We start from the raw sequence: 21,695 nt of genomic DNA, 5'->3' as shown, positions 1-21,695 counted from the left end.
GCCCTCGTTTATTATTTAAGAGCTTAAAAGTAGCTATTATAGATTTATAGGCTATAAGCTTATTATACGCTATTTATTATATATATTACTCTTTATAATAGCGTCTCTTCGAGCTTTCTAATAATAATAGAGGAAATTACGTTTATTAATTAACGAGCTATCGAGAAGATAAACTATAGCTTTAAGAAATTTACGATAAGCTACCTTTAAAGGGCTAAATATCGAGAAGTTAAGAGGCTATATAATATAGCTAGAATAAATAAAAAGTAAAAGAAGGAAGATATTTATTTAATAATAGGTTTATAGAAACTTATCTAAAACGTAGCTCTTATAGCTATCTATTATAAAGAGGCGAGGAGATTATAGTTTATCGGCTTTTATTTATATAAACGGAATAAAGATATTCTTAAGCTATTCGGGGCCCATAGCGTTATTCGTCTATCTATTCGCTATAGCTATAAATCTCTAGCCCTTAAAGCTATCGAGGGGCTCTAGAAACTATTATTATTAAACCGTTTTACTTCTAAAAATAATAAAGGGAAGGAGGGCTTCGCTTTCTATAGATATATACTTAATAATAATAGTCTATATATATAATTTAGCCGTTTAAATATAGATTTTACGCTTCTTAGAGCTATTAAGAATAAGGCTATTAATACTTATACCCTCTATAATTCCTATCTTATCTATATTCTATCTTAGGGCTAAGGGAATAGCCTTAAAGTTAGGGCGGGCGAGAATAGCGAAGAAATCCTTAAATATTTAAGCTATAACTCCTTTAAAGCGATTCCTTTCGATCCTCTTACTTATTAAGGTCTTAATAGAGGGATTCCGCTTAAGAAAAGCGCTTATCTAGTACGTTCCGAGGGGCGATATATCGCCTTATACTAATAAGATCCGTTAAACGAAATTACGTACTTAATTATATAAGGGGGCGAAGACTAGAGCGCCCTATTCTACGATCTAATGGGCGAGATAATCTTCCTAAGCCCTCGAGAGCCTTTAGGTATCTTCCCGAGCAATTAAGCGCTCTATAATACCGCTAAGCCTTCCTCGAAGCGTTAACATAAGTACATTCCAGTCGCGCATAGCTTTACGCCTAGCTATACCTCGCTTAATTAAAGCTAGAGCATTTAAAACGTTATCTTTAATATATCTCTTTATTCTGAATCTAATAGTATAGTTAGCTAAGCTATATTATTAAAATTAGAAAAGATATCGTAAGAAACCTATTATTCTGAGAGCGCGTTTTGGGTAGTGAAAATGGTTAATTTGGGTGGGCGGTTGGGGGGGTGGGCGGTTGGGGGGTGGTGGGTCTTAGCGGCGCATTGGCGATCCACTGATACCAGTCGCCTTCCATCCTGGGCAGTCGAGTCCCGAGGTTTGATGGCTTCTGCCACCACACGAACTGCCTTCGAAATACCTTCTTCGTCTATTTGCCTACCGAGCTGGGACGATCGCAGGGGCGGTGTGCATCCACGAGAGCCTGTGTCTCTGGCCACTCTCTGGCCACGACTCGACAATACAGGCCCATCCCCAGGCGCCTGATATGCACCAAACGAGCGGCACACTGGTCCGCGAGACCTCGCCTGGTTGCACCTGCCTTAGTGGCCTCTCTCATCCTCGACGCTTGCATAAGGGTCTCGTGTCTTTCCGCCACTTGCATATGCGGGCACACCCTGCCTTCCTTTGTATTTCGAGGAGGAAACAACCCCAGCTGGGCTGGAAGAGGGGCTCTTTTTTCGTTGAGTGACGGGAGGCTGAGGTCAGGCATGAAGGGGCGCGATGACCCACCACCTGCCACGATCCATCTTTACGGCTTCAACATGGAAGTGTTATTCATTTACCCATCGGTGCACAATGCAATCAACTGCTTGTCGATGAGGCCCCATGACATTTCATCTTGCAAAGGCAAATACTGATTAGGCAATCCAGATTAGGCATTCCAACATGTCAGAATCGAAGTATTCCCATCCCAACAATCACCCCACCTTCCCAGGATCATCGCAGATTGAGGCGCCCGTCGACGATGAAAAACCCCCGACAGAGGCATACGATCGTCTGACCGCCCGGGCAACTCATCCCGTCCCAAGATGTCGTGATCACCCCTGAGCTCCCGGCTCCGATTAGCCTCAAACCAACGAAACGCCTCCCCGCACATCAACCTCGACCGGTTGTGGGGATGGCGCCGGTCACGCAATCGACCGCCTCGCGCTTATTCCACTCCGCCCAAACCTCCCCCGTACACAGCAGCCCCATCCCGCCTGCCGTGCTGCTGAGTCTGACACTGCCTTATCCACACCGACGCCAGCAAGGTGAGGAATGTGGTCGTCATACTCTGACTAGACTCGCGATCACATCATCGGCGTCTTGAATGGCTTCATTCCGATCCTCCCGGAGTCTCACCCTGTTGTGGCCAGATCATATATAGCCTGAGCTGGCTTCGGCCTGCGACGACCTCGGAGACCGAAACTTTCCACACGAGATACGCAGTCAGAACCCAGTGCGCCCGCGAGCATCAGAGGCAAGCGGGCAAGCGAATACGCAGGCATGGATCGACGATGGCCACCATGATCAGGCTCGGTGGGAGCATGCCATTTTGCCTCCTACACACCTCATCCATCACCAACATCCGGTCTCGGCTGGGCGAAGCTTGGGCCGGCACACCTTATACTGTTATGCGAGTTCAATTCACCGCCAGCATCTATGCAGAGTGCAACACGCGCGGCGATGCCTAGTTGTATATACTCGACTTGCTGCATGTCTATCCACGTGTCATGTCACCAAGGCGCAGCCCACCTTTGAGTCATTGCGTGGTCACCAGCACACTTTCTGTTGATGCACTAGCCAGCATTGCGGCCGCAGACTGGTCGATAAGAGACCACACTACGGAAAGACGCCCAGGTCTCTCAACACGTTGTGCGTCAGCCGTCGCAGTTGTATACTTGATGTCGCCTCCTGCCCAACCCGGAGTCTATGTTACGTACTTCTAAATGCAAGTTGTGGAACCCCGCAGCAACCCCAGGATATCCCCGGATTTCCGATCGTGGGCCGCAGGCAGGGGCACACACACACACGCATGTGACAAAAGATGGAGAACCGCTGTTGCCAGCTCTCACGCGCCAGCGCGGTAGCCCCTCACGCGGCTGAAGAAGAAGGCTTTATCGTTCTTCAGCCCAAATTCGGCCCAGTCATCTGTGAGCTTGTTGTGGCTGTAGAAACCCTTCCACACCACCTTGGTGTTGCGCGCGCCCTTGCCCGCGCTGCGAACCGACAGGTCCATGCGATATGTGTACTTATCGATCACACCCTCCGTCTCAATGACCAGGCCGGCCTCTGCGTCCTTTGCCGAAACCGGTGGCTCGGCCTCGGCCTCGTCGTCTGCCGATGTCAGCCGCCATCGACCTCGCAGTCCATCCACCATGACGATGGAGGGCAGATGCGCCACCGCGCCGCCCTGATGCAAGGCCAGCGCCTCCTTCGTCAGGTGGTGCACGACGTCGCCGGGTTCTGATGTTGTGAGGAGGCTGATGACGGTGCCGTCGCGAAAGAAGCGCAGGTAGCGGTAGTACGTGATAATGTGTACGGGACTGCCCCACGTAACGGCGTTCGCCGACGCCTGACCGGCGCGGATGTAGTTGACCGTGCTGATATAGCACCCGTTGAAGCGCACGCGCGGGCGGTGCCGGAACATGTGCTGCCACGAAGAGGCGTAGGCCGGGAAGAGAGCCATCGTGGCCGCAAGCTTATCGGCCTCGCGGCGGCGTGCGAGCGCGGCTGCCGTGGTGACGGTGCCGTCGTTGCTAATCTCGTCATCCTCGTCCAGGGGCTCCCACTGGATGCCGGTCTGCCAGTCGTAGTGCATGCCTGCGAAGCCCGTCTCGCGGCCGAGGCAGACGCGGCGCCAGATCTGGTTCTCGTTGGCGACCATGTAGGCGAAGCGCTTGCAGACCCGTGAGAGACGTGCAAAGTCGCCGACGTCGTCAATGGCCACGTCGGTGAGGATGTGGCTAAGAATTTCCTGCGGCACATCCGCGATGGGGCAAGGTGGTGCTGGGTCGCCTTCGACCGGTGGCCCTGCGGGCTCAATTGATAGGCCGGAGAAGCTCGCGACGAGATCCTTGAAAGTCTGCGGTTGGCTTTCAGTCTTGGCGTTGTGTGCAGGGGCGGCAGCGCCGATGTCTGCTGGCTTGGTCGATGGGGCGGCTGCCTTGACAGCTGATGCTGGAAAGTGCTTCTTTCTATACTGCAAGTCTACACGGTCATCCATCTAGGTGCCAAGTCAGTTTTGCTGGTCCTTGTTGATCGGTCAGGCCACACCTACACGGAATGCCTTCCGGTAAAGCTTAAGGCTTTCGCCGAGGTTGCCAATGGCTTCCTTCTTCGCAGCCTCTTCGAAATGGTCGAGGGCCGATATGGGTCCTGGCTTCTCCAAGGCATCGGACTTCACCATCTCATCTGACAATATTGAAGGCCCGTCGGGGCCATCAAAAACGGGTGGCCTGACGTAGTCGTTATCTTCATCTTGCTGTGACTTGTGGCGAACATGCGAGGGTGAAGTTGACGATGACGGGTCTGACCGATGAGGTGGTTTGGGGACGGATGCGGTAGCCTTGGCCTTGCGTGAATCTTTTAGCTGACTTGATGACTCTGGTTTCTTCGACCGCAGTTCAGACTTCCACTGACGTCGGAAGAATTCGAGCTCGGAGTCAAGCTCGGGCTTGGCATCGCCTTCCATCGTAGGGGAAGAGAGACGGCGGATTAGTAATGTAAGGTACTTCTATGAGAGTGCCATCAGGGTTCTAGTTCTGATCCGATGAGGTGAAATGACTCAAGTCTAATGGAACAAGGCTCTATCAAATTTTTGATGCGTGAAATGAGGAATGCGGGAGACAGTCTTAAGTCAAAAGGCGGTAGAGTTGTCGAACCTAGGGTCTGAGTTGTGGTGACGAATAGAGGGGATGGATGAGGTGCGTCTAGGCCGTTGCATCACCGATCGAGTCAACGGCGTGACTGACAGTTGGCTTCGGTGAACTACAAGAGCCAAGGGTTCAGGCCGGGAATTGGAAGGCGCGGGCTCTTATCGTTCCGACTGTGCTTATCACGGACCCACCCACATGTCCACCCAATTAGAAGGAACCGGACGTCGTGACATCACCCCAGCGTCTAAGCTCGGCCCAAGAGATCGGCCTGGACCTTTCAATCCGCCGATGTGGCCCGCTCTATCCCATATCGCCGGCTCAAAAATTTAGGGGGGGGAACCCCTAGAGCGACGTCGCAGCAAGTTGAGTCAATGACGCGCCACCCTACTCTCCTCAACACCTAGATCATTCCAACGACACCATCGCCATCGCCATTCAACAGCAGCTTATCTCATCGGTGAATATCCTATAACTTTATCTGATACTCCATTTCTGCGGCTCGCCTTTTGCGCTATCAGCAACACTCGCCAGCATCCACTCGACCGACGACTATACCACGCCCTTGCCCCGATTGCGCGCATCCATTTTGCCATCGCCACCCGAACATGCGAGGCTCTTGGCCATGAGTCCGACTCTGCAGGCCACAGATGGCCACCATTTTACTGAGAGGATGGGCCACGATGGCTCAGTGGCCATGGCCGAGGTGATCTCCGACAAGGGCGACAAGGGCGCAGCGAGAGGCGACGATGATATCACGGCAACCCAGAAGATGCTGTCGGCAATGTCTGGCAGTCTCCTGACATCTCTGCTCGGTATGTGAACATCTTTTCCCCCCTTCTGTATGTCGTGCATCATCTGACGGAATGCAGTCACCCCTCTCGACGTTGTCCGAGTCCGATGGCAGTCGCAGCCAGTGTCGGCGCGCGCACCGATCGATTTCTCCAAACTCGCCCTGACGACCACCCACCTAAACCCCATACCATCCGCCAACCTCGGTGTTGCCGCGTGCTGCCGAGAAGTCTTTTTCATGAACAACAACGCCGAGTTCTGCCTCGCCATGCCGCAAAAGCCCGCCGCCGGCGGCGCCGTGCTCACAGCCGCCGAATGCGCTGCCGAGGAGGCGGAACGGAAAACCTTTAGTTCGACCCTCGACGGCATGCGCAAGATTGCGCGCCACGAGGGATTCACCAGCCTCTGGAGGGGCCTCTCGCCGACGCTGGTCATGGCGGTCCCCGCTAACATCATCTACTTTACCGGCTACGACTGGCTGCGCTTCAACCCCAAGAGCCCCCTCGCGCAGCGCCTCGGAGACGACTCGGCTCCTCTCGTTGCCGGTTCTGCCGCCCGCGCCCTGGCCGGCACGGCTGTCGGACCGATCGAGCTCTTTCGCACGCGACTGCAGGCGTCCGCTGGTTCGTCGACGACGAGCCATCTCACCAACACGTTCAAGTCGGTCCAGGAGATGGTGCAGGTCAGCGGCTACCGGTCGCTGTGGAGAGGCCTCAGTCTGACCCTCTGGCGCGACATGCCCTTCTCTGGACTTTACTGGTGGGGCTACGAGACGATTCGTGGCCGTCTCACAGACATGCGCGAGACGAAGCGAGGGCGGTCTCTCGAGGCCAGGGGCAGCCGAACACGCACGCGGCGCCGCTCGCAGAGCCGTGAGAACCACACGGACACTTTTGTCGACAGTTTCATCGCCGGCGCCGTCTCAGGCGCTGCGGCCTCGATCGTGACGATGCCCTTTGATGTCGGCAAGACGCGCACGCAGGTCTATCGCGACGGCAGTTCGGCAGCTAAGAACGGTGCCTCCAAGGCGGCCGTCCCGGAAGAGGGCAGCATGACACGGCTCCTTTGGCATATTTTCAAGACGGAGGGCGTGCCGGGCCTGTTTAAGGGCTGGATACCGCGGACGCTGAAGATTGCACCGGCGTGTGCCATCATGATCAGCAGCTACGAGATTGGCAAAAAGGTCTTCAGGGGCGCGAATGCCGCATCGCGAGATGAGCTCGAAGGAAAGTAGCACAACGGAGAAGAGAAAAACACGTTCTGAGCGAGGAAGGGGGGAAGCGGACGGGCGAGCGTGCGCGCTTGATGCATTGTATGGCGTTGGGGAGGGATTCTCTCACTTGTGGATTTAGGGGGAGGGCTTGGGCGTGAAGCCTGACCTGGTATACCTGCTAGACAAAATAATTCTTGTACAAACAACACATGACTACTTGTTTTTGAAGACCATCCATCTACGCATCATGAGTGGGTTTGTTTAATGGCAGTGGTGGACCCAGAAGCTGTTGGGATCAATCGAGGCGAAGTGGCAGGCTGCACCACTTAACCGCCAGACGCGTCGACGCGATCCATGACGTTCACTAAAGGGCCTTAGCGTCGTGCAGACGCGCCTCGACTCCAGACACTGAACCTGGACCGAATCGAACGACAAGGTTCGAGCTGACAGGTGAATTCCGCCTCCCATTTCCACACTGTTTGACCATCCGCCAACTGCACCTCTGCTGCCTGGCTCGCTCCCACTCTTCACGAACACGAACCTTGTCTATTAACTGCCGGACTTCGAATCAATTGGTCAACGTGCATGCTCGCCGGCTTCAAAATTGATCGTCTACGCCCCCGTACGAGCTCCTCTTTTCTCCTCCACCTCCGTCCCCACGCTCGCCCACAACGTCGGGTTCGAAATCCTCTTTTGCGTCCCAGACGATCATCCAAGCCTCGCAGCACCTTGTCCCAAGTTCGGTTCCTCACGATGACGAGCACACTCAAGCGCAAGGCCGGCGACACGCCTGCCGCCTCAGACGCCAAGAAGCCGAAGCAGAACGGCAACATCACCTCCTTTTTCGGCGCCCCTAAACCCGTCCCCGGCGCCGCCAAAGCCGCAGCCGCTCCCGAGGCACCGGCAGCAAAGTTCGACAAGGCGAAATGGGTCGCCGGTCTGACGCCCGAGCAGAAGGACCTGCTGAAGCTCGAGATTGAGACGCTGCACGAGAGCTGGCTGGGTTTGCTCAAGGACGAGGTGACGAGCAAGGAGTTTCTCGACCTCAAGCGGTTCCTCAACCGCGAGACGGAGATGGGACGCAAGTGGTTTCCGCCCAAGGAAGACGTCTACTCATGGTACGCCACGTTCACCTTCTTCCCCCTTAATGTCTATCCAGCCACAGGTCGAGACACGGTCAAGCTAACGAAGTGGGAAAAACAGGTCCCGCCACTGCCCGTTCAACCAGGTCAAGGTCGTCATCCTCGGCCAGGACCCCTACCACAACATCAACCAGGCCCACGGCCTCGCCTTCTCCGTCCGGGCCCCGACGCCGGCGCCCCCGTCCCTCAAGAACATGTACATAGCCCTGAAGCGCGACTACCCGACCTTCACGCCGCCGCCCAACAAGGCGGGCCTGCTGACGCCGTGGGCGGACCGCGGCGTGCTGCTGCTCAACACGTGTCTAACGGTGCGCGCGCACGAGGCCAACAGCCACTCGAACCGCGGCTGGGAGCGCTTCACGCAGCGCGTCATCGACCTCGTCGCCGCCCGGCGCACGCGCGGCGTCGTCTTCCTGGCCTGGGGCACGCCCGCCGGCAAGAGGGTGCTCAAGGTCGACCAGAAGAGGCACCTCGTGCTGAAGAGCGTGCACCCGAGCCCGCTGAGCGCGTCGCGCGGCTTCTTCGACTGCGGGCACTTTAAAAAGTCGAACGAGTGGCTCGTCCAGAGGTACGGCGACGAGGCCGAGATTGACTGGGATCTCGGCGGCGGCGGCAGCACGCTGAGCGCTGCCGCGAAGAAGGCGGTCGCTGTGAAGCCTGCCGAGACGCCCGTTATGGAGGAGGCGAAGACGAAGGCGACGGAGGAGGACGATGGCGAGGAGGCGGACGAGGCTGAGGAGGAGGCCATGGCGCAGGCTCTTGCTGAGGCCGAAGCCAAGGCGCAGACTCAGCTGAAGAATGAGGCCAAGGCTGATGGCACGAACGGAGATGTCACCGGGGTTGAGCCCAAGGAGTAGGGCACGACGGAGTCAACGGCCTAGGCCGTTGCAAGTCTAGGCACATACATGTCATTATGAGCGGGTCGGCGTTTTTTACCCTGGAATCTATTACATGTGACGAATCGTGACTGATTTACACAAAATACAAGGGTGTTCTCGAATTACGTATCACAGACGATATGAAGAGTATCTATTCGTATGGTTTACCGTCGCCATGGTAGTCGAATGGTCAGGGCTGATAAGGATAGCCCGCCTCGACAATGGCAGATCAAACCTGACCTCGACCGAAACGGACACGTGCTGGCGTATCGCCCAACGCACAGAGTCCTGACGGTCTCGCCAATCTCGACACCGTCGTATGATTCGGACTCACAGGCCACTGATCGCGTCAAGGTCTAAAAATCAACACCCTGCCATGTCGAACGATGCCTGACCTATAAGTAGCACGGAGCACATGCGCGTGGGTCAGCCCGTACAAAGGGAAAAAAAAATTGGAGACCCATGTGACGTGGGTAGCAGCGATAGCCAGTGCATCACGGAGAGGGTCTAGGCAGATGAAGGGAAATCACGAACAATTAGTGTTCTGGGGAGCAGAAAGTATGTCTGTCTGCAGACGCTGTTTCGACTTCATCCTGCATCCGGCGGCGCGGGCGGAATGATTGGCAGAAGAAAGCCTGGGACCACAAGCGCATTATTTCAGGCCACTGGGGTACCCAAGGTCGGAGTGAGGGGCCAGCCCTTTGTGTTGAGGTTACCACGGGTGTGCAGTAATGGGGCATCTATGATCAGCGACCGAAACGGCTTTCGACGCAGGACCTTTGTTTCCTCGAAAAGTCAGATGCCAACCCTGATCACAGAGAGAGGATCCAAAGCGGTGAGGGGAATCTGATTTTTCCCCTCCCCTTCTCCATCCTCTCCACAAGAGGTAGAGGACAGAGGCGTCAGAGGCACGCCGTCAATCGCGGTCATGGAACGTCGTTTCCAGGCAAGCCAGGTAGCGATGGCACTGCCACCTGCCAGCTCATGACTGGTGCGCAGCCAATGGCCTGGCAGACAAGGCTTCTTCCATTGAGGATGATGAGCTGTTGGTCCAGGGATCTCAGCTTGGGTGTCCAGGATGCGTTGGCAGGCGGCCAGCTCATGCAGGGTATGCTGGCAGGATTGGCACCGGATTCGGCTCGACGGGCGGCCGAGAGAAGCAGTTGGGCGCAAAAGGTACATCGAATGCCCGACAGGGGCAGAGAGACTCGAGCAAAGCATCGCAACACTCATGACAACAGAGGGCGTCTCCTGTTTTTTTCTTGTGGCAAAGATGGCGCAGGATAGGCTCGCGGCTGAACTGCTGTGCACGGCTTTTGGCCGGCAGCCGATGCGAATGTGCCGGGGCCAGTCGCTGAAGATGCGTGGTGATGGTGGGGGTGCAGGACCACGCGCATGAGGTTGCGTTGTGTGCATGGAAAATGCTCGAGACGCTAAGCCGGAAGAGGCACAGTGGTGAATTGTCACTACCTAGGTACCTGCCTGCCTACCTATCTACATTACCTAGGTACCTCCCCAAGGTAGGTACCTACAGGTGAGGTGAGTACGAACGTACGAACAGGTGGAATGGAGCGACAGAACCTCGCGATGACGCCTCGCCGCCATCGATGACGGGGCCCGTTGCGGACCCTGAGAAGCCTAAAAGTAATGGCGGGCCGGCTAGGGCATAGCAGAGGCTTGTCCCGTCTGTTGTCTGAAACATGACTTGGGGAGTGAGCCATGGCAATCTGGCGAATGCCTCTGGAAAGTCGAAAGTGCATCAAGGGACGAGGTTTTGCTACAAGATTTGTGCAGCTCCATGACAATTCTTTTCTGAAAGCCCTCTTCGGACAGACAGGCCTTCACTGCTCTCATCTGCAGTGTCCAGAGGCCTTGTCACGGCCTCCCCTTTGGGGAACAAAACCCCCCACCTACAAACGCCCACAGCAGTGGAAGCCGCTGCACCACCCACGACCTGTAACAGTATGGGCCATTGCCGCGCCGTAAGTGTCTAGTCGATTTCCCAAACGGACCTAAGGCAGCCCGAACCACTGGCTTCAAGACCCTCTCATTCTAAAAAAGGCACCTCCGACTCGAGGGAGCACGGGTCGATGAGTGAATATGGACCACCTCGCTTTCTTTTGAATCAGGGGACTTGGGGAGGGAGTCCGAAATCATGTCGATCGCATCAGTGGCCTCCTGTGATGAATGTACTTCTCCCAAAAGAATATCCACGTACGTCGGGAACTCTGTGTGGGATGAGCGCCAGGTGACGGGCGGGCCCTGTGTACATGAGATCACTAGCGCGGAAGTATGCCCCGGCGCTGGCCCAATCGTCCAGGACATCTCTGGCACCTCGACCCCCTGTATCGATACCCTTTCATAACGCCCGTGCCGCTAATCCCGAACAGGGTCTCACCACGTCCCCAGCGCCGTCCTGGGCGAGGTATCGCTCAGCCTTGCTGCCACACGAAAGATACCTCGGGCGGCAGGTCTTCCACCCCTGGTCATAATTACTGGGAAAAGCAAGGGTCAGTGCTCTCTGTACTTTTTTTCGAATTAAAGAGTCCGTTCTCATCATTCGTCGCTTGCCCCTGAGTGACGCTGCCGTCCTCTCGTTGAACCAGAGCCAGCCAGGGCAAGAAGAGGAAGAGGAGAGTGGTAGAGCCAAAACCTCCCATCGCACTTTACCTTACTTTCCTTCCCCTTCACCCAGAGCTGGTCAGGTCACATCCGTCCCACATCCTCTGCGCTCGTTCACTTCGTTCCTTTTCCTCCTCTTCCCCGGTCCTTGACTTTGACCCTCCTTCGTTCCTACGGTACAGTGCCTTGCCTTGCCTTCCCTGGCCTTACCTCGCCTTACCTTACCTTACCTACCTTACCTTACACACAGCACTCGCTCAGATTCCGTTTTCCTTGATACCCTTGAGTGCCTTGTTTGCGTTTTCCTCCCATTCGCTGCTGCTACTCTAGCCCACATCTTCGTCTCTCCACCGAAGAAGTGATACGCAGCGCGGGGGATTCGTGTCAACCACCTTGCCCGCCTGTCGACCCGGCGTACCTACCTACCTAATTCCAACTACCGCCACGCCGACCAACGCGCCTTCGCGCCTTCCTTCATATCGACTGCCTTCGATTACCCTCCCGTGCGGAGCCCACACCCCTCATCCTGTCGCGTTCCTGCAGAGCAGACAGCAGCAGACGTCCTCAGATCTCCACCATCCACCCAAACACGCCCCTCCTCTCGCGCCTCGCCTTCGAGCTCCACGGGCCTGCAATCAAACCTAGAACTTGCATCACGACTGCGAGCGTTGCTGTTGCAGCCATGCCGAGTCTCTTCTCCCGCCTCAAGGGCAAAGATGCCGGCAAGCTCAAGTCCAAGAAGGGCGCCAACCACGACGCCCTCGCCGACCTCCAGCCCCTGAAACCGAAATGGGATGACGCCTACACCAGGAGTACCATTGAGCCAGAGGAAATCCAGGATCTAATTAGGCGTGCCACGGAGGAGCTCAAGGCTCGAGGTATGACGGCCACCCCTACTCGCACTGCTTCCTGGTTGCTGCGCGACCTTTCTGCCCCTGCCCTGTACAACGGTACCACAGAGCTAACTCCCATGTCCTGCAGCCCTCGATCTTCCATTCCTGCTTCTACCTTTTCGCCCGACGTCGGACCCGAGCGCCGTGCGCACCTTTGTCCGACACTTTTTCGATGGCAACCAACGCGGCGAGGCATTGGCGCAAGAGCTGCGCATGACCGAGCCCATGGTCATTGCCGGCGTCATGAAATGGTGCTGGAGCAGACTCCAAGGCGGTGTGGTGGGTTGGGACGCCTATGAACTCTTCAAGGTTGGCGAGCAAGGTATGTCTCACCATTGGTGTCTCAGACAGAACACCGGGAAATGGAACGGCCCTCCCCTAACGCGGACCCCGCAGACTCCAACATGGCGCGCGACTCGTTCAAAACGTTCATTCCTCTCAGCGTTGACAACGGCGCGCGATCATGCATCATCTTTGACTTTTTTGATCTCATCTCCGCGATCGCCGCCCATGGCAAGATGAACGGCCTGGGCGGCCGCAAGCTCTCACGTATGGCTGCATGGTGGGCCTTCGAGCAGAAGGACACGGGGAGCGGCTTTGAGGGCGGCTACAAGTCGTGGTCGAGGTCAGTTGCGATAGTGCGCAACCCGCGTTAGTTGATACTAATCAGGACAATGCAGTGCTGCTGACGCCACGAGCCACCTTTTCTTCGCCTATCTCAGATCCGTCGCGCCACAGCTTTCCAAGGGAGGCATCTCGATGCTGCCCATGTCTCTGCAGAAGCTGCTGCAGGAGACCGAGTATCCACCCCAGCGGCCCTCACTGATGCAGACATCTACGAACAAGGTTGTCATGATCGTTGATACTGTGTCACCCACCCCTTTCGCCCTACTGCGCCGCGCCAGCCACTTCCACTTCCGCGATGAGGATCGCGCACTTCAAGAGTTCTCCGATTTTGAGGACCCCATCCGAGCCCTGACTGAGGAGTGCCGACGAGTTCTTAAGTCCATCTCATCTGCCAACCAGAGCCAGGTCTCCAATTCGAAGCATTCTACAGGCCTTCGAGACGCCTCCTGGTCACGCTTCGAGGACATTGGTTTCGCCAGTACGCTTGAAGATGACGAGGAAGACGAGGACTCGGCACTTGCCCGGCGACCTCGACAGGGTCTGAGGACAACCCCGGCGTCCGGCGCTGTAGACATGGGAAGACCCACGACACCTTCATGGGCCGACTTCTTGTCTTCCGGATTCGTGGACGACGGTCAGAACACTCGCACAAACCACCTGCTGCCACCCGACAAGGTCCTACCTCCTATTGAGACCAACGTCAGGCAGAGGAGCTCTCAGTCACACCACCCGAGGCTGGAAACCGAACGTCAGCTGGAGCCAGGTGAGCTGGCGAGCATCACGCGCTTTGATCTGGACGAGGCTTTCTGGTGGGTCTGGATGAGCAGTCTGGCCCCCGAAGAGACCCCCGAGAGGAAGTCAGCCTTTGGCCGCTGCGCCGTCATTGAGACTGTGATAAAATCCGGACGATGGCTGGTGATGGAAGAGATGGTTGTCGGAGCAGCCCCTGAGCCTCAGGAAGGCGCCTACCTCGCCGAGAAGAAGAGCTTCTTCAGCTGGACCAGGCGCAACAAGGGCATCAAGCGCGCCAAGTCTACTGCTGGCAAGCACGTACTCGAGGGAAATGGAGACACCGTGGGGGTGAGTAAGGCCAGTCTTGGTCCTGATCAGCAGGCCCGCATCGCCGCCGCCGCCGCACAATTGCAAGCTCGGCAGAACCAGGAGCAACAGCAGCGTCTTCTCGAGCGTAGGGGCCGCAATGGTCCCGAGCAACTCAAGGACAAGACAAACAGCATCATGACGCTGCAGCCGGTCATCATGAAGGAGGCTTCGCCAGCAATGAAGTGGGCGAGCAAGTACGACAAGGACACTATTCGCGAAGCGTACCTCAACAACAACGGCGCTGGCCGAGGCAATGTCACATCGTCGGCGACATTCAACGGTTTCAGCAGCCCCCTGAGTCACAACGGCTTTGCTAGCGACCACGACCAGCGTCCCCAGGTACCTGAAAAGTCACCATCTCTATTGCCGCAGCCGTCCCCCCTCCCCCAGCCATCACCTGCTATGCATTCTAGCCACCGGAGATCAGATGATGAAGAGCCTCAGCTCTCGGAGAAGGAGCTTGAAGCACCCCAAGACCTTCACCCCACCGACCGTGAAGAGGCGGGCCGCAGCTCCCCAATGCCGCCCCCCAAGGAATCGGTAGAAGACTGGCCCCGAGAGACCATGGTCTCGCCTGAACCTGAAGACGGCAAGAAGCACAAGAAATTGCAGAAGGACAAAACTGCCAGCAGCGGTCTCCGAAAGTTCTTCGGTCGTAAGGGCCGTAGCTCCAAGCTGCCCGAGAATGCGTCGACGGATCTCAACGAGCTTCTCCGACAGCAAGAGCAGCCCGTGCCTGACACTGGCAGAGTCACGCCTCAGCCTGTTCAGCCGCCCCAACCGGCGGCGCAACCCGCTCAGCCCGAGCCCGCCATGCCGGCGCCGACTCCTGTCGAGGATTTCGTCACACCGCTCGAGAACCCGCAGCAAACACCGATCCAAAGCCCCAAGGGCCCACACGAGGACACCTTGTCTCGTGTTGACACTGCCGATGCCAATGAGGCTCGTCAAGAGTTCTCCCGTTTCGACCAAGGTCCTCTTGATGATCAACCTGCCTTCGTTCCCGATGATGAGTCCGAGGACGCAGTGCCACCCCCTATTGCCCGCCACGGCCGGGAATCCACGTCACCTCCCGCCGAGCCCGAGACGCCCACTGCCAAGGAGGCACCGGTCCGAAGGATTCCAGTGCAGAGGGCGCCCGAGGAGCCGCAGGTCCCCCCGGCGATTGACCGATGGGCTCAGATCCGCAAGAACGCTGCGGAACGTGCCGCTCAACGACAGAGCGAAGAGAAGAGCCGTGGTGGCTACAGCAAGACGACCGACGGCGATGACGACACGAGCGGTGAAGAGAGTAAGTTGGTATGACCCCAGAAGTAAGCAGAAGCGATCACTAACACTCGTCCAGCGATCGAGTCTCGAGTCGCACGTATCAAGGCGCGTGTTGCTGAACTGACGGGCAACATGGAGGGCACCACTAGCCCCGCGCCCAACGTTCCCCCCTACGCATCACGCTGAAGCGGGCTTCCGATTGCCTAGGGAGAAGGCATCATCTCGACTTGACTTTGACTTGACTTTGACAACCCCGATTAATCTTTTCCCTTTGATTGCACGCATGTCCTAGTACTGGGCAGACGAGTTCTTGTTCGATACCGCCCCTTACATTGGGCCCTCGCAAATTTGTTTTTGAGCTTGGTATCTGTCGTTGTCTTTTTCAGTCCTTCTCGTTATTTCCGCAAGATGATACCACTAGACGGAATAGTAGTTCGAGCATTGCTGCTCTAATCGATGAATACCTCAACCTCTTACCTTATTCTGAGTTCTCCAACAACCTTCTGTGGATGCAGCGGTCATCTGGTCATGTTCAAGGTTTTCGGTGTAGTTGTCCACATCAAATTGGCTGGGAGAGCTTTTGATGGACTCTTTGGTTTGGTTTCTTCGGTAAGTCCTCTAACATGAAATGACTTCCAAACCTAACACCCTGTGTTCACCCCTTCAGTTCAGCAATGCAAAAGTACGAGACCAATCTCAAAGCAAGCAGAATGCATCATGGTACCGATGTTCACATGTGGAACCATCACGAGACAAATGCCTCGCAAGGTATAACGCGGGACATATTGCTGGCTCAACACACGGTCATTATCAATTAAAGCAGCCAGCACAGCCGGACCGCAATATTTCTATCAGCAAGACAAGACATTCGGCCCATGCAGTGGCATCTATCGCCGCGGCAGGATCATCTAACGTCATGTCGCCTCGTCTAACTTTCGTCCCCCCTCCTGTCCTACCGATGCGAAGCCCCCAAGGCTGGCGCTTCATCTCCGTCATCTGTCTACTCCACACACACAAACACGAACGGCGGGCCGGCGGAAACGACTTGACGCGTGCAACCGCTCGCGGCGGCGCCGGCTCCGGCGGCAGGCTGGGCGTTCGCCTGCAGCTGGGCGCGCACGACGCCGGGCACGGAGACGACGGTGTGGGAGTCGGTGAAGAAGGCTTCCGGGTTGGCCTCGATCTGGGCGAGGGTGAAGCCCGTGCCCGTGTCGACGCCCTCGTTCTCGATGCCCGTCGTAAAGGGGCCCTGGATGCAGCCCGAGGAGCGCTTGACGACCTCGGGGCCCGAGTCGGCGGGCTCCGGATTCGGGAAGGCGATGCGCGGGGGGCCGCTCGCGCCCTCGGCCGCCTCGTGGATGTGCGTTGCTGTTACGGCGGGGGAGTCGTAGGGGCCCGTCACGCCTGTGAGGGTGATGTTCTGTGTTGAGGGGAAGAACGCGGGTTAGCTTGGCTGCGGGCGGGAGAGACGGATTGGAGCAGGGGCAACGGAGAAAAGGGTCGAGTTTGAGCAAACGTACGTAGCAGATGATGTCCAGCTCGCTGTTGATGCCGTAGTTGTAGTAACCCATCGCGCCCGCCTCGCCTGGGGCGACCTCGTTGTCGGCGTTGATGACCCGGTCCGGTGTCGCGATGAGGTTGTACGTCGAGGTGAAGGTGAAGGGGCCGTTGGCCGCGACGTGCGGTGCCACGGCTTCGACGACCGGGTGGCTGACTGGCACGGGCTTCGCCGCGGCGAGTCCGATGAAAGCAGAGATGACGCTCGAGGACCTCATTTTGAATCTATGTCTTGAACTTGGTTTTGTTGATAATGAATGAAATGGAAGTCCTCCAAAGTTGACGCCTGTGGTTGGCAAAGAGTAATAGCAACGAATGAGGCAAACCACGTCAACGTGGGAGATGCAAAAAATAAGTAAAGAGAAGTGAAGTAATGAGTGATGACCAGACCTGTAGAACAACAAGAGGAGACTCAGAAGCAGCAAGCAAAGAAGGGACGCCAACGGTTTTCTACTCTCACCCAGAGGTATCACTCCATGATCAACAACACATCGCACGGGCCTGGCTTGGATGCCCAGCCGTAGCAGGTTCGGCTCGGGGTCTCGCCGAACCGCCACGGTTACCTTGCCCAGGGTGATGGGTTCTCGTCGGGACGCAGTCGTCGTCCCCTGTCCTGCAAGAAGCTTTTTTGGCTCCCTTGTCGTGTGCACGGGAACATGGTCTCATGATCGCCGTTGCCAAACAGCCCGCTACCTTGATGACAGGACGGGGCTGGAGATGGCGGGGACAGAAGGGCGTGGTGGCCAATTGATGCGTGTCTCACGCGTGTGGGCTGCATGGTGATCAGACGACCACGCGGCACGGCCAAGGAGAGTGCCCTCGCGGCCACAGAAGCTTCCGCCTCAAGCGGGATGCTGTCTGATGTGTCGATGAGTTTATTTGGACTGGGTGCCGCTAATAGTTAAGCTTATCTGTGTGCTTTATTGCCTGTCATTCGACTTCACGGACGAAGGACGGAAGCTCCTCCGCTGGAAGTAGGCAACAGGGGTAAGGTAGCATGGCATTGATGACTTGCACAACTAAATTTTCGTATCGCGGTTCCAAGTATCCTACTGTCGCTTGAAATTTCAGCACGCCTTGAGCGAAGCAATCAGTGCCAGGAGTACCGCCTTGATGGACGGAGGTCATTGAGTGTGCCAAGTTCGGCTGTGGTGCCTATTTCGCGGTGTTTCCGAGTAGCCCGGTATCGACCTTGGTGCACAACTCTGACGATCCAGTACTCACCTAGCGGTAAGTTCAATCAACGAGTCGACGGTTCGAGTAAATGGGGCCCATAGAACAAGCACCTTCATTAACCATGATCGCAGCACGTGTTGTTGTCCCTCCAGTGGCGAATTAGTTGAAAGATCCTGTCTCAGGCCAGACGGTAGACTGCTTCCTATCGTTGCTTTCTCTTTAACGTGTATTAATACGACACGTTTACTTTGTGATATCCGACATGCCCCGGGAATCTAACTCATTTGAGCTTTAGTAAGCCCGTGTTCCATCCCCTTTTAGTTGTGCCATTGAAGTTAAGTGTAGCTAAATCCTGATGTCTTGACATGTTCCCTGCAAAGGAGGCTCTTCCACTCCGGACGGTCGAAGCGGACGCGCAGTACATGCTACCAACTTCACTCCTCTACATACATGCCTTCATGTTACATTTGCAAGACACCTTGAGCTCCAGTAAAAGTTACTTGGGTTTGCCGCTTGATACATGACAACCACATTTCGAGACTCCAGGAGACTTGACTTGGATCATTTGTGATGTTCGCCTAGCATGCAAGATCAAGCAGCGGAAGACATGCGCAAACTGACAGTGTCGGCCGCATATTTGCACAGAACCCCTTTCGATGAAGTTGTTCACATGTCACAATTATCCCCAGTCTAGAGGCTCCCGGAAAAGCAAGCAGAAGGCTTCAAAAGAGGAATTGTACTGGGGGACGCAATTCATCAGCGAGCGGTCTTGCCTTTGCGACCATTCCCAACTCATATATATACCTCGAACAGAACCAACTCTCATAAATATATTGGGATTTCTTATTTTTGAAGCTCATATTGCAACCAGGCTCTCCAGGCTTGGTCGCCCAGGATTGAGCGCACTCTCGCCTCCAGCCATTCGGTGTTGCCCCAGAACCCCCAGCTCGCCTGGAATCGGCACCAGTCTACCAGCGCACATTCCCAATGCCTGACAAAGTCATCCCATGGGTAGGATTCATCACCTTTTCCGTTAAGCAATGCTGCTCTATAGCGCCTCAACAGTTCTTTCTCCCCATCCTCCATGGGAATCTGCCACTCATCTGAGCCAGTGATGAGTTTGAGGGGTACCGAACAGGTGAACAGCTTGGCCAGGTCACACACCCCGAGTCCAAGGCCGACATATTGAAAGTCAAAGAAGGCCACCTTGCTACCATCCTCCGTAGTAAACAGGTTCTCGGACTTGACGTCGCCATGGATGACGCTCTCGAAACCCCGTCCCGTGGGCTTCAACACCTCGGCAACGGCCTCAGCGATACTGGCCCCGAGTTCCTCATGGTGATCGCAGAATGCGCCCGACCATTCCGAATCATCATCTGCCTCCAAGGAAGCATACTCGTTCAGGCGCGTGGCAAGGTAAGTGTAGCCACCATTCAGCCAGATCTTGGTTCCCCTGTTCCCCTCCTCTCGCCGCCGAGCCTCCTGCAGCGGCGGGAGAACATACTCTGCCCTCTCGCCACCAACCCAAGCCCTAGACTCGGCGTGAAACCTTCCCAGCCACCTCAAGGCAGCGTCTACCTGCTCGCTCGACAGGACGTCCCGCTTGCCCCCGGCAACAGGGTACTCGGGCCTCAGATCGGTCAGCACCATGGCGACGATGCCATCCAGGGCGCCCGCACCCGCTGCGCTCGAGGCGATGCACTTGGCGACGCCCACGTCATCTGATAGTTTCGGGGCGAGGTGGGCGTAGAAATACTGCTCGACTTCGTAGCTCAAAATCTTCCTCAGATGGCCCTCGTCATTGAGCTTCGCCTTGGGCGGGCTGATGAGTTTGAGGATGAGAGGGATTTCCGTGTTTGGAGTAATAGGGGTGGAAAGTAGTGAGGAGACTACCGTAGCTGCTTCAGGGGTGACAGGACGGGCGCGAAGCGAGCATATGGTGCCGTAGCCGGCCCAGAGGGTTTGGAGGGGTTGGATGGAGGTGACGGAGAGGTTGAGGGGTATGAGGAGGTTGCTGGCGATCTGCTCAGGGGAGGGCGCCATTTTAATCCGAGAGCTTGGCAATGTTGCCGACGAGTTCTGGTGACCAGGTCAAGACCTCAAAACCTCAAACGCTTGGAGTGTGGTAGAAAGAGGTTTCCGCGTAAAAGGACGAAGTTGGGTTTGAAGCAAGTCGAGCAGGAGAAAGTGGGTCCCAGAGCCAAACTTGTATCTCATCGTTGAAGGTGCTATGCCACGAGAGGATCACCACGAGGTGACCACGCTCCATCAATGGGACAGCCCGAAGAAGACAATATTTCCGAACCCATGATCATGGCCAGGCATCGGAGTGGCCTTCCATGGGCATGATGGTCAATCTTCTCTCGTATGCAGAGGCCAATTCCTATGACTTTGCTTCTCCCTTGGCGCGAGTTCCTGTGCATCCTGTCGCTAACCCTGGGTATCTCTACTGCACTAGTACGCCATCCTGCCTTCGATCACAGCAGGCCTCTGTCATAGCAGTCCGTTCCCGTCACCCACATCGATATCCCCGTAGAGCACCTCACAAACTCCTGCCAGCGGGACGTCCATGACAGCGTCGGTACCCTCGTTCCAAATCTCCTTCCAGTTCAGTCCTGGCCCTCCGTTGATCCTGCGATCCCTCTTGTCTTTCTGTCTCCTCTTTGCACCGTGCCGTATCCTGCCCTTGCTGTCAATGACAGCCACCTGCGCCGTGTCGTCGACAATCGTCTCGACAGACGCCATCGGCAGCGTCATGACCTCGGTATTGTACGCCGCCAGCGCCACGTAGATGTACACCAGCAGCATCGTGATCCACGCCGGGATGGCGAGCGACCACCAGCGGTTCGGGTAGTAGTAGATGCCGAGGACGTGCAGGAAGGGCGACGGCAGGTACGACCACAGCAGGTAGACGAGGAAGCTCAGCGTCGAGAAGAGGTACAGGACGAAGCCATAGTATTCGTAGGTCGGCACCTTGGGCGAGGCGCGGGGTACGGGCTCAATGTCATCGTCGGAGGGATCGGGCGTCGTCGGCCGCGAGGGGCGCAGGAGCGACGTCAGGGACGGCGACGGCGGCAAGGGCGTCGGTGGGCGTCCGTAGAAGGGCGGCGCGAAGTAGTTGGTGAGCACGGGGAGAGGAGGGGATTCGTCGTCTTCGCTGCCGCTGAAGCTGCCGCTATCGGAGCCGCTGAGGCTCGATGCCGTGAAAGAGGAATCGGAGAAGGTATCCGGAGGAACGCGATCCTCATCTTCGGAGTAGAGAGACATGGCGGGATGGCATGGCAGCTGCCAATGAGTGATTGCAGAGATGGGCGAGAGAGCTGTGGTTTCCAATGTTTCCTTCGGTCGCCGTCAGTGAAGGTTGCCAGATGGGTACGCCGCAATGGGGTCTCGACGAGCCCCATACAAACTAAGGCACAGAGAGGGAAGCACTGCCTAGCTCGCTTTTTAGGTACCTTTGAGGTATCTAGGTACCTACCTTTAAAGGTCGGTGCCTGATCTGCAAC

The 21,695-nt window shown here is 56.2% G+C and overlaps 7 protein-coding genes across 7 annotated transcripts; 3 read left to right on the top strand and 4 right to left on the bottom strand.

The window, feature by feature from the left end:
• Positions 1–3,115: 3,115 nt before the first annotated feature.
• VDAG_00949 (F-box protein pof7) lies at positions 3,116–4,738 on the bottom strand (the record flags this gene model as incomplete). Its single annotated transcript, XM_009649835.1, has 2 exons — positions 3,116–4,270; positions 4,325–4,738. The coding sequence occupies 2 exons, from the start codon at positions 4,736–4,738 to the stop codon at positions 3,116–3,118; spliced, it is 1,569 nt and encodes a 522-aa protein (XP_009648130.1).
• Positions 4,739–5,544: 806 nt separating this feature from the next.
• VDAG_00948 (solute carrier family 25 member 40) lies at positions 5,545–6,945 on the top strand (the record flags this gene model as incomplete). The annotated part of the gene is made up of 2 exons (XM_009649834.1): positions 5,545–5,734; positions 5,792–6,945. The coding sequence occupies 2 exons, from the start codon at positions 5,545–5,547 to the stop codon at positions 6,943–6,945; spliced, it is 1,344 nt and encodes a 447-aa protein (XP_009648129.1).
• Positions 6,946–7,677: 732 nt separating this feature from the next.
• VDAG_00947 (uracil-DNA glycosylase) lies at positions 7,678–8,923 on the top strand (the record flags this gene model as incomplete). Its single annotated transcript, XM_009649833.1, has 2 exons — positions 7,678–8,042; positions 8,128–8,923. The coding sequence occupies 2 exons, from the start codon at positions 7,678–7,680 to the stop codon at positions 8,921–8,923; spliced, it is 1,161 nt and encodes a 386-aa protein (XP_009648128.1).
• Positions 8,924–12,248: 3,325 nt separating this feature from the next.
• Positions 12,249–15,642, top strand: VDAG_00946 (uncharacterized protein; the record flags this gene model as incomplete). The annotated part of the gene is made up of 5 exons (XM_009649832.1): positions 12,249–12,444; positions 12,548–12,738; positions 12,807–13,084; positions 13,140–15,478; positions 15,533–15,642. The coding sequence occupies 5 exons, from the start codon at positions 12,249–12,251 to the stop codon at positions 15,640–15,642; spliced, it is 3,114 nt and encodes a 1,037-aa protein (XP_009648127.1).
• Positions 15,643–16,456: 814 nt separating this feature from the next.
• VDAG_00945 (uncharacterized protein) lies at positions 16,457–17,231 on the bottom strand (the record flags this gene model as incomplete). The annotated part of the gene is made up of 2 exons (XM_009649831.1): positions 16,457–16,876; positions 16,977–17,231. 2 exons carry the CDS (start codon positions 17,229–17,231, stop codon positions 16,457–16,459), a joined length of 675 nt encoding a protein of 224 aa, XP_009648126.1.
• Positions 17,232–19,032: 1,801 nt separating this feature from the next.
• VDAG_00944 (uncharacterized protein) lies at positions 19,033–20,232 on the bottom strand (the record flags this gene model as incomplete). The annotated part of the gene is made up of 1 exon (XM_009649830.1): positions 19,033–20,232. One exon carries the CDS (start codon positions 20,230–20,232, stop codon positions 19,033–19,035), a length of 1,200 nt encoding a protein of 399 aa, XP_009648125.1.
• Positions 20,233–20,682: 450 nt separating this feature from the next.
• Positions 20,683–21,542, bottom strand: VDAG_00943 (PIG-P domain-containing protein; the record flags this gene model as incomplete). Its single annotated transcript, XM_009649829.1, has 1 exon — positions 20,683–21,542. Exon 1 carries the CDS (start codon positions 21,454–21,456, stop codon positions 20,683–20,685), a length of 774 nt encoding a protein of 257 aa, XP_009648124.1. The 5' UTR covers positions 21,457–21,542.
• Positions 21,543–21,695: the final 153 nt, after the last annotated feature.

This window comes from Verticillium dahliae, genomic scaffold (assembly GCF_000150675.1).
Source record: "Verticillium dahliae VdLs.17 supercont1.2 genomic scaffold, whole genome shotgun sequence".
Lineage (NCBI taxonomy): Eukaryota > Fungi > Ascomycota > Sordariomycetes > Glomerellales > Plectosphaerellaceae > Verticillium > Verticillium dahliae.
The sequence above is the reverse complement of the archived record's forward strand: the minus strand, read 5'-3'. Positions and strand labels throughout refer to the sequence as shown.